This window comes from Neoarius graeffei, chromosome 2, assembly GCF_027579695.1.
Source record: "Neoarius graeffei isolate fNeoGra1 chromosome 2, fNeoGra1.pri, whole genome shotgun sequence".
In the NCBI taxonomy this organism is placed as follows: domain Eukaryota; kingdom Metazoa; phylum Chordata; class Actinopteri; order Siluriformes; family Ariidae; genus Neoarius; species Neoarius graeffei.
The window spans coordinates 2450337-2461623 of NC_083570.1; the positions used below are offsets into that span (position 1 = coordinate 2450337).

Consider the following 11287-nt stretch of genomic DNA (forward strand, 5'->3'; position numbering starts at 1 on the left):
CACATCCAAGAAGGACACATCCAGGCTGGAAAAACTGATCAGGCAGGCCAGCTCTGTGGTCGGTATGAAGCTGGACTCTCTGGTGACGTTGTCAGAGAAGAGGCCTATGGACAAACTATTGAACATCATGGACGATGCCAGTCACCCTCTGCACACCGTCATCAGCAACCAGAGGAGCCTGTTCAGTGACAGAATGCTCCTTCCCAAGTGCAAGACAAACAGACTTAAAAACTCCTTTGTCCCTCATGCCATCAGACTGTACAACTCCTCTCTGGGGGGAGGGAGGTAACAGGAGGACAGAGGACGGGAAGGAGCAGTAGCCTAGCCTAACAATAAGCAATACTGGACAATGTGCAATATAATGTGCAATATAATGTGCAATGGGGCGGCACGGTGGTGTAGTGGTTCGCGCTGTCGCCTCACAGCAAGAAGGTCCGGGTTCGAGCCCCGTGGCCGGCGAGGGCCTTTCTGTGCGGAGTTTGCATGTTGTCCTCATGTCCGCATGGGTTTCCTCCGGGTGCTCCGGTTTCCCCCACAGTCCAAAGACATGCAGGTTAGGTTAACTGGTGACTCTAAATTGACCGTAGGTGTGAATGTGAGTGTGAATGGTTGTCTGTGTCTATGTTTCAGCCCTGTGATGACCTGGCGACTTGTCCAGGGTGTACCCCGCCTTTCGCCAGTAGTCAGCTGGGATAGGCCCCAGCTTGCCTGTGACCCTGTAGAAGGATAAAGCGGCTAGAGATAATGAGATGAGATAATGTGCAATACCTCTCCTGCTGGTCCCTTCCCCATATCTTATTCTTTTTATATTTGTATATGTAAATACTTAATTTAATTTAATTTATCTAGAAGTTTTTGAAAATGGGATCACTGTGGTGAGAGTGTCGCATTTTTACCACTGAGCCACTGGAGCATGAAGGCAGGCCACAGAACTAGGCAGAGCAGGGATACAAATGGAGGTGTGAGAGTGGTTGGAGGAGAATGGCAGGCAAGGAGACGAGTGAGCTTGCCCAAACTGCCATTGTGTCCAATCACAAAATTTTAAGATCATTATCAAAATGAAGACCTTGACTTTGTCTGGAAGAATTTGTTGTGTTTTTCTCAGTGTGTATATATGTTTTGGAAATAGTTAATTCAAAAGAAATACAAGTAACCTCAATGATGCTGCAGCTCATACTGGCCACTGTTATATGCGAGTTTAAAATCTGATGAATCCTGTGGGAGGAAGAGCAATTTTTGTGAAATTGCGTATGACCCCTGTGCGTGCGCATCCATGGGAGGTGGTGCCACCTGGTGAACAATTGTTGTTGGAATATGTCTTTCGCGTCTTCTGGGTGAGTTTCAGTGAAAACATCCTCGCAGTTTATGAAGAGTAGTGTTTGGTGTGATGAGTCACGCAAAATTTTCAAACACCCATAAAACGTTAAATATGCGAGGTGGTTCCACCGCCTTGATGACTTTTATACATACCAAACTGGGGAACATTCCAGATGAGTTTGATCAAAATCTGATCAATCCTGTAGAAGGTCATGTGCAATTTCGTGAAATTGCACATGACCCCTCTGTAGCCTCATCCATGGTAGGTGGTGCCACCTGGTGAGCAATTCTTGTTGGTTTATGTCTTTAGAGTCTTCTACTTAAGTTTCAGTGAAAATGTTCCAGCAGTTTATGAAGAATAGCATTTAATGTAACGAGTCACCCAAAAATTTCAGACGCCCAGAAAATCGTAAATATGACAGATGGCATCACCATCTTGACAACTTTTCTGCACGCCCACCTGGGGAAAATTGTATGTGTGTTTGATTGAAATCCAATCATTCCTGTAGGAGGAATAGCAATTTTTGTAAATTGTGGATGGACAATGACAAACGGACGACGGACGGATGACGCGTGATTGCATAAGCTCACTCATAACTAAATATTATTTCTGAATTTTGTTTGTTTGTTGATTTATTATATTGAATGATTAGTCATGCTTGCTTCTTGTAAATATCGGCCCATAATTTTTAAAAATATGTTATCTTTTATTTTACATTACCATGCAATATTAACTGCAGAGTTTCAACCAGTAACGTTGTTAATTGAAATTGATGGCTAATACAAAGTTGCAATATTATGCAAGATGACTAATACTATCATCATCAATACATTATCATAATGGTTGTCATTTGGTCATTCTGTGGTTTTGCTTTGAGCATGACTGAATTTTGAGTCATGAATTTTTTTTCATATATATGTTTGATTTCAATTACCTTTAGTTGAATAGATTGCATGTTACTCACCCAAATTGAACTATAAATGCAAGTAAAACAGAAATTACTGTATTATTCCTCCTCTTAATAGTGTCTGGCTAAGTCAGAAAGATTTCCGATGCCAGTAAAATTTGAAAAAAGCATCTTCAGTTGCTTTTAAAAATTTTTTTTAGGTGGAAGGCCTTGAATATACCTTATAATAAAACAAACAAACAAACAAACAAATATATATATATAACAGGACATTACTATTTAGTATATATTATATTGGGGCGGCACGGTGGTGTAGTGGTTAGCGCTGTCGCCTCACAGCAAGAAGGTCCTGGGTTCGAGCCCCGGGGCCGGCGAGGGCCTTTCTGTGTGGAGTTTGCATGTTCTCCCCGTGTCCGCGTGGGTTTCCTCCGGGTGCTCCGGTTTCCCCCACAGTCCAAAGACATGCAGGTTAGGTTAACTGGTGACTCTAAATTGACCGTAGGTGTGAATGTGAGTGTGAATGGTTGTCTGTGTCTATGTGTCAGCCCTGTGATGACCTGGCGACTTGTCCAGGGTGTACCCCGCCTTTCGCCCGTAGTCAGCTGGGATAGGCTCCAGCTTGCCTGCGACCCTGTAGAAGGATAAAGCGGCTAGAGATAATGAGATGAGATGAGATATATTATATTGACAATACAGGGAGTGCAGAATTATTAGGCAAGTTGTATTTTTGAGGATTAGTTTTATTATTGAAAAACAACTATGTTCTTGATGAACCCAAAAGACTCATAAATATCAAAGCTGAGTATTTTTGGAAGTTGGAGTAGGGCTTTCTTAGTTTTAGCTATCTTAGGAGGATATCTGTGTGTGCAGGTGACTATAACTGTGCATAATTATTAGGCAACTTAACAAAAAACAAACATATACCCATTTCACTCATTTATTTTCACCAGGGAAACCAATATAACAACTCAACATTCACTAATATACATTGCTGGCATTCAAAAACAAACAAACAAAAAAAAATCAGTGACTAATATAGCCGCCTTTCTTTACAAGGACACTCAAAAGCCTGCCATCCATGGATTCGGTCAGTGTTTTGATCTGTTTGCGGTCAACATTGCGTGCAGCAGCAACCACAGCCTCCCAGACACTGTTCAGAGATCTGTACTGTTTCCCCTCCTTGTAGATCTCACATTTGATGAGGGACCACAGGTTTTCTATGGGGTTCAGATCAGGTGAACAAGGAGGCCACGTCATTAATCTTTCTTCCTTTAGACCCTTTCTGGCCAGCCATGCTGTGGAGTACTTGGATGCGTGTGATGGAGCATTGTCCTGCATGAAAATCATGTTTTTCTTGAAGGATGCTGACTTCTTCCTGTACCACTGCTTGAAGAAGGTGTCTTCCAAAAACTGACAATAGGACTGGGAGTTGAGCTTGACGCCATCCTCAACCCGAAAAGGTCCCACAAGCTCATCTTTGATGATACCAGCCCATACCAGTACCCAACCTCCACCTTGCTGGCGTCTGAGTCGGACTGGAGCTCTCTGCCCTTTGCTGATCCAGCCACGAGCCCATCCATCTGGCCCATCAAGACTCACTCTCATTTCATCTGTCCATAAGACCTTAGAAAAATCAGTCTTGTGATACTTCTTGGCCCAGTCTTGACGTTTCATCTTGTGTGTCTTGTTCAGTGGTGGTCGTTTTTCAGCCTTTGTTACCTTGGCCGTGTCCCTGAGTATTGCACACCTTGTGCTTTTTGACACTCCAGTGATGTTGCAGCTCTGAAATATGGCAAAACTGGTGGCGAGTGGCATCTTGGCAGCTTCACGCTTGACTTTCCTCAGTTCACGGGCAGTTAGTTTGCGCCTTTTTTTTTCAACGCGCTTCTTGCGACCCTGTTGACTATTTTGAATGAAGTGCTTGATTGTTCGATGGTCACGCTTCAAAAGCTGGGCAATTTTAAGAGTGCTCCATCCCTTTGCAATATATGTCACTATTTTTGACTTTTCTGAGTCCGTCAAATCCCTCTTCTGACCCATTTTGCCAAAGGAAAGGAAGTTGCCTAATAATTTTGCACACCTGATAAAGGGTGTTGATGTCATTAGACCACACCCCTTTTCATTACAGAGATGCACATCACCTGGTATGCTTAATTGGTAGGAGGCTTTCAAGCCTATGCAGCTTGGAGTAGGCCAACATGCATAGAGAGGGTAATGTGTTCAACATACTCATTTGCCTAATAATTCTGCACTCCCTGTAAACTATAAATATATTGTAATATACAGATTGTTGCTGCTTGTTGTACAAAACTGTTTGCATACCCTATATATCCATTCAAATATATATTTCAAATTCAATCCTTGAACCAAAGAGTCGGTAAATGTAAATCAACAAATAGTTGAAATTCCTTTATTTTATTGAAATCGACTACACTAGATGTACTATAATCAGAAAAATCTCTCTAAATAGGCAATTTAGGCAAAGCGCATATGTATGTTTTACAGTTAATACTAACACTGTCAATGAGTCTTTTATTTATAGGCTGAATGCCGTTAACCTCCAAGAGCACCTGCCTTTAAGAGACCACTTGTTTAGAGTCACATTAGGATCTGAGAGAAGCAGCTAATGACATTCACACAGTTTCAACTTTCCTGATTTAATTATGATCCTGTATTATTCTGGTTGGCCCATACCAATAGTTAATAGTGAGTAAAATTACATTACAATCCATGCATTTAACAGATGCTCTTATCCAGAGCAACATACAATGAGAACACATACCGTATATACCCAGCACCTGAGGAGCAGTTGGGGGTGAGGTGCCTTGCTCAAGGGCATGTCAACCATGGATTTTTTTTTTCCTGCTCATCCAGGGAATTGAAATGGTGACCCTTCTGGCCCAAGGCTACTTCTCTAACCTTTAGGCCATGGCTGCCCCATTAATTTATCAAAATGTAATAAACCTGTAAGAAACAGGTGTTCCAAAAGTCGATTGACAGTGTATTTATATTCTGTATGCAAAATGCACTGGTATATCATATTCTCTTTATGGTTTGCTGAAAAATACTATTGTTTTTAAGACTTTAATATCTTAATAACTCATCAACATGGATAATTTGTGAATTAAAATGTGCATTATGCATAATGGAGTTTTGAATGCCATCTGTGCCACCCATAATTCAAATATATATATTTTTTAGTTTTCAAGCTGCATACAATTTTATGTCAGAAGAATTTGTGGCAAATATTTTCAGTGTTACCATTAGATACAATGTTTTTCTGAACCATGGATAGAAAAGGCCATATATAATGGGATTTAAAGCTGAATTAATGTAACCTAACCAGCCAAAAACATCATAAAAGATCAGATGGGTAGCATAGTTAATATAAGGATCAACGAGAGAGTTGATGTAAAACGGCATCCAGCATAAATTAAATGCACCTACAACAATACCAAGAGTCTTTGCTGCTTTGTTCTCCTGTTTCAGCTTTTGTGAGAACTTGGTTAGATCATTTTTGCCCTGCTTCACTCCATCCAATTTTCTTGCATGTTTTTTTGAAATGAGAAATATTTTAGCATACAGAAAAATCATTACAGAACAAGGCAACATGAAACAGATACATGTATCCAAAACAGACCACAGTGCATTGAACATAATGGTGCAATATCCCAGGCAATATGTAGATGCAATGTATTCATCTAAATGTTCCACATTTGCTTTGGAAACCAGGAGACCAAATGAATACACTGCAGCTGCAATCCAACTTATAGCTACCATAAGCCATGCAACAGGTATAGTTACTCTTGTAGGATACTGAAGTGGATAGCACACAGCTTCATATCGATCTATAGCAATACAAATCAAGTGAAAGACTGATACAGTTGTGAGGTACATGTCAACATTGGAGTGTACAAAACAGAATTCTTGACCAAAGTACCAACAACCATCCACAGACCTGATCAGGCTGAATGGCATGACAATGACTCCCAGAATCAGATCTGTTAGTGCCAGAGACATCACCAAAATATTTGTAGGTGTGTGAAGTTGTTTGAAATGAGCTATAGAGATGATGACCACAGAATTTCCTAGAATGGTAATAATTATCGCGAACATCAGGAGCAAATATATTATTGTTTGAGCAGCTATGTGGTAAGAAGCCTTCAAACAAGAGTTATTTGAATCAGGAAAACAGTACTCTTTTAAACCTGCTTCTTCTAGTAGAGATGGATTCAGAGCTTCTGGCATCCTTTAACCTGATGATATCAAAGCAGCTGAAAAGAACAGATCTACAGGTCCCAACCGTTCTTGTCAAAATGATTCTTACAATACCTAATGCCACAACTTATATTCACTTTCTAGCTGAACATAGAGATCACCTGGGAAATAACTGTCCAATAGAAAATAAATTCCACTTTCACTATACGCCCCTCTCTATTTGTTTGAATGAACAATGATTAAACGTGGGTGCAATCAGCTTTATGGATAAAAATACTTACAAATTAATATCTTTCAGCCCCAAAATTGCATCAAAACTCAATTTGATGCGGTGGCATCAAAAGGGCGGCACAGTGGTGTAGTGGTTAGCACGGTCACCTCACAGCAAGAAGGTTCCGGGTTCGAACCCAGCAGCCGGCGAGGGCCTTTCTGTGTGGAGTTTGCATGTTCTCCCCGTGTCTGTGTGGGTTTCCTCCGGGTGCTCCAGTTTCCCCCACAATCCAAAGACATGCAGTTAGGTTGACGTGGGGCAGCCTTGGGCTGAGGTGCCCTTGAGCAAGGTACCGAACCCCTGACTGCTTCCCAGGCGCTCTGGTGTGGCTGCCCACTGCTCTGTGTGTGTGTGAGTGTGTGTGTGTGTGTGTGTGTTCACTGCTTCAGATGCGTTAAATGCAGAGGATGAATTTCACTGTGCTTGAAGTGTGCATGTGACAAAGTCTTCTTCTTCTTGAGCTCTAATTAATATGAGGGTTCAAAACCATATCTGATTTAATAAGCAGGAATCTGTTATGAGGGCAGCACAGTGGTGCAGTGGTTATCATTATCACCTCACAAAAAGAAGGTTCTGGGTTCAAACCTCATGGCTGACGAGCGGCCTTTCTGTGTGGCGTTTGCATTTTCTCCCTGTGTCTGTGATGTTTTTTTCTGGGGGCTCTGGTTTCCCCCACAGTTCCAAGACATGCAGTTAGGCTAACTGACTACTCTAAATTGTCCATTGATCAAGCTTGGAGAGGGATGAGCTCCACCAAGTTTAAATGCCCAACACACACCAATGATGGACTGTTAAAATGCCATCAGTGTTGCCCTTACAGCCCTTGCTGGCTATGGGAAAGAAGAAGAAGAAGAAGAATATGAGAATATTCAAGATGGTCAATAGACAGCCAAATGAATACTAGTTGATCTGTTTGAGTGGGTGAGAGCATTTGAGCTTATTGATAAAGTTTTGGAGTTGATTAAAAGTGTGAACTATAGTTGCTGTCAGAAGTTTACATACAGTGGCATGAATGTCATCTTGGATATGAATGTCATGGCAATATTTGAGCTTTCAGTAATTTCTTTGAACTGTTCTTTTTTTGTGGCAGAATGTACAGCATACATCTTTAATAATAATAATAAAAAACACTAGAATTTGGTGCACATTTTAATTTTCTCTGGGTTTTCTGAAATCAACACAGGGTCAAAATTATACATACAGGGTCAAAAATATACATACAGCACACCTAATATTTGGGTAAAATGTCTCTTCGCAAGATTCACCTTGACCAAACATTTTTGTTTACCATGAATGAGTTTCTGGCAGAATTCTGGTTGGATATTTCATGACTGTTCATGGTAGACTTGGTAGAGTTCAATTACCGTAATTTTTTTCTTTTTTCTTGCCATTGACTCGACTTATAAGCACGGTCAATATATTTTCAATAGGGTTGAATCAGGACTTATTTTAAGTTTAATGTTAGCCTGCTTTATCCTCCACAACCAGCTCTGATGCATGTTTGGGTTCATTGTCCTGTTGTAACTCCCAAGTCCCAAGTCGTGTTCAAGTTTCTGATGGTTTATGCTGAAGAATTCTGAGGTAGTCCTCCTTCATTATTCCATCCACTTTGTGCAATGAACCAGTTCCACTGGCAGCAAAACAACTTCAGAGCATGCTGAGCCTACCACCACCACCAGTTTGTACAGTGTCCCTCTGTACATGGTGGTCATTGTGGCCAAACAATTCAATCTTTGCCTCATCTGACCATACAGCTTTCCTCCAGAAGGCTTTTTCTTTGTCCATGTGGTCAGCTTCAAACTTTAGTTAAGCTTGAAGGTGTCAATTTTGGAGCAGGGGGTTATTTCTTGGATAGCAGCCTCTTAGTCCATGGTGATCTGAACTGTAGACAGTGATCCATCAGCTTCCAGTTCATGGCAGGGCTGTGCTATGGTGGTTCCCAGGTTGTTCCTGACCATCCAAACCAATTTCCTTTCAGCTGAGTGTGACAGTTTGGGTTTTCTTGAAACAAAGTGGCTTGGCAAAGTGACTACATCTCATCTCATCTCATTATCTCTAGCCACTTTATCCTGTTCTACAGGGTCGCAGGCAAGCTGGAGCCTATCCCAGCTGACTACAGGCGAAAGGTGGGGTACACCCTGGACAAGTCGCCAGGTCATCACAGGGCCGACACATAAACACAGACAACCATTCACACTCACATTCACACCTACGCTCAATTTAGAGTCACCAGTTAACCTAACCTGCATGTCTTTGGACTGTGGGGGAAACCGGAGCACCCAGAGGAAACCCATGTGGGCACGGGGAGAACATGCAAACTCCGCACAGAAAGGCCCTCGCTGGCCACGGGGCTCGAACCCGGACCTTCTTGCTGTGAGGCGACAGTGCTAACCACTACACCACCATGCCGCCAAGTGACTACATGTCCCAGTAATTTATAAACAATTGTTTTAACTGAGCTTGGGATTTGCAGTTGTTTAGAAATGGCTCCAAGAGACATTCCTGAGTTGTTTACATCTGCGATTCTCTTTCTCAGATCTGCACTGAGCTCCTTGGACTTTCCCATTTTACTGTGTGTTGGTCAATCCAATGAGTGCTATAAACAAACCCTTTTTATGAAGGCACAGAGAAGCTACCAGCTGTAGTCAATCATGATCACTAACAGGAAGTTAAGAGACTTCAGTCTCGTCAAGATAAAAGACATTTTGGAAGTTTGACCACCTCTGAATTAATAATCTAAGTGAGCATATGTAAATTTTTGACCCTGTGTTGATTTCAGAAAACTCAAAGAAAATTAAAACTTGTGCACCAAATTCTAGTGTTTTTTTTTTTTTTTTAATTAAAGATGTTTGCTGTACAATCATTCTGCCACAGGAAAAAAAAAAACAGTTCAAAGAAATGACTGAAAGCTCAAATACTGCCATGACATGTTAAAACTGTTAATGTTATAGTCAGGCTGTCAGTTGTTGCCCAAATGAGGATGGGTTCCCTTTTGAGTCTGGTTCCTCTCGAGGTTTCTTCCTCATGTCGTCTGAGGGAGTTTTTCCTTGCCACCGTCGCCACAGGCTTGTTCATTGGGGATAGATTAGGGATAAAATTAGCTCATGTTTTAAGTCGTTCAAATTCTGTAAAGCTGCTTTGCGGCAATGTTTATTGTTAAAAGCGCTATACAAATAAACTTGACTTGACATTCATATCCAAGATGACATTCATGTCACTGTATGTAAACTTCTGACCACAACTGTAATTTATCTTGTATGTCGTAATGAGAGAGGGTAGAAGACATTGGCAGCTGGTGGTTGTAAAAGTACGGGTGGAAGGAAAATGCACTTGGTGAAGTTTGGTGGTGTTGGTGCGGTGTTGGTGAGGGCATATGCAGTCATGTAAAACCCAGATTAAAGCAGCATTAAGGAGTTTTGCCATGGTGTCAAATGACATAATTTTCAGCTCATGATCAAAATGAAGATCATGACATTTGTTGTGTTTTGGTTAATGTAAATATGTATTGGAAGTAGCTGATTTAAAGGAAGAAAAAATATATATAATTAACTAAACATTATTTTTGAATTTCTTTGGCTAATGTATTCATTCAACCTTTATTTAACCAGGAAAGACTCACTGAAATTAAAAACCTCTTTTACAAGAGCCAATACAAACATCCATACATGCAACAATAAAAAATTAAAGAATAAATTACACAATAAAAGATAATTTAAAAGTAATTTAAAAAGTTAATTAAAATAGTATTGATTAAAATTATTGATACAGAGAATGAATAGGAGTGGTCCCAGGACCGACCCTTCTGGCACACCTTTAGTTACCATGAGAGAATCGGATGTGAAACCTTCTGCCTGTATGCACTGAGTCTGATCAGGGACATAGTTATAATATTGTATTGTTTGCTTAATCATGGTTACTACTTGCAAATACCAGCTCATCATTTAAATATGTTGTCAGTTCTTTTACATGAGCATGCAATATTAACATAAATGTTTTGACCAGGGCGGCACGGTGGTGTAGTGGTTAGCACTGTCGCCTCACAGCAAGAAGGTCTGGGTTCGAGCCCCGTGGCCGGCGAGGGCCTTTCTGTGCGGAGTTTGCATGTTCTCCCCGTGTCCGCGTGGGTTTCCTCCGGGTGCTCCGGTTTCCCCCACAGTCCAAAGACATGCAGGTTAGGTTAACTGGTGACTCTAAATTGACCGTAGGTGTGAATGTGAGTGTGAATGGTTGTCCGTGTCTATGTGTCAGCCCTGTGATGACCTGGCGACTTGTCCAGGGTGAACCCCGCCTTTCGCCCGTAGTCAGCTGGGATAGGATCCAGCTCGCCTGCGACCCTGTAGAACAGGATAAAGCAGCTAGAGATAATGCGATGAGATTAGATGTTTTGACCACTAACATACTAAACTGAAACTGAATACTAACAATACATTTTTATCACAATGAAATGATGACTATCAGCATTTATTGGTGATGATAGTGTTAACTGGTCCTCCTTTTAGTTTTTTGCAAGCATGACTGAAGTTTGAGCCATGAAATCTCAAGGTGTACTGGAGGAACTGGTGCAGCATTAAGG

At 41.2% G+C, this 11287-nt stretch overlaps 1 protein-coding gene across 1 annotated transcript; it reads right to left on the reverse strand.

The window, feature by feature from the left end:
• Window positions 1-5429: 5429 nt before the first annotated feature.
• LOC132871475 (trace amine-associated receptor 13c-like) lies at window positions 5430-6473 on the reverse strand. Its single transcript, XM_060905652.1, has one exon. It carries the CDS (start codon window positions 6471-6473, stop codon window positions 5430-5432), a length of 1044 nt encoding a protein of 347 aa, XP_060761635.1.
• Between the last annotated feature and the right edge of the window lie 4814 nt (window positions 6474-11287).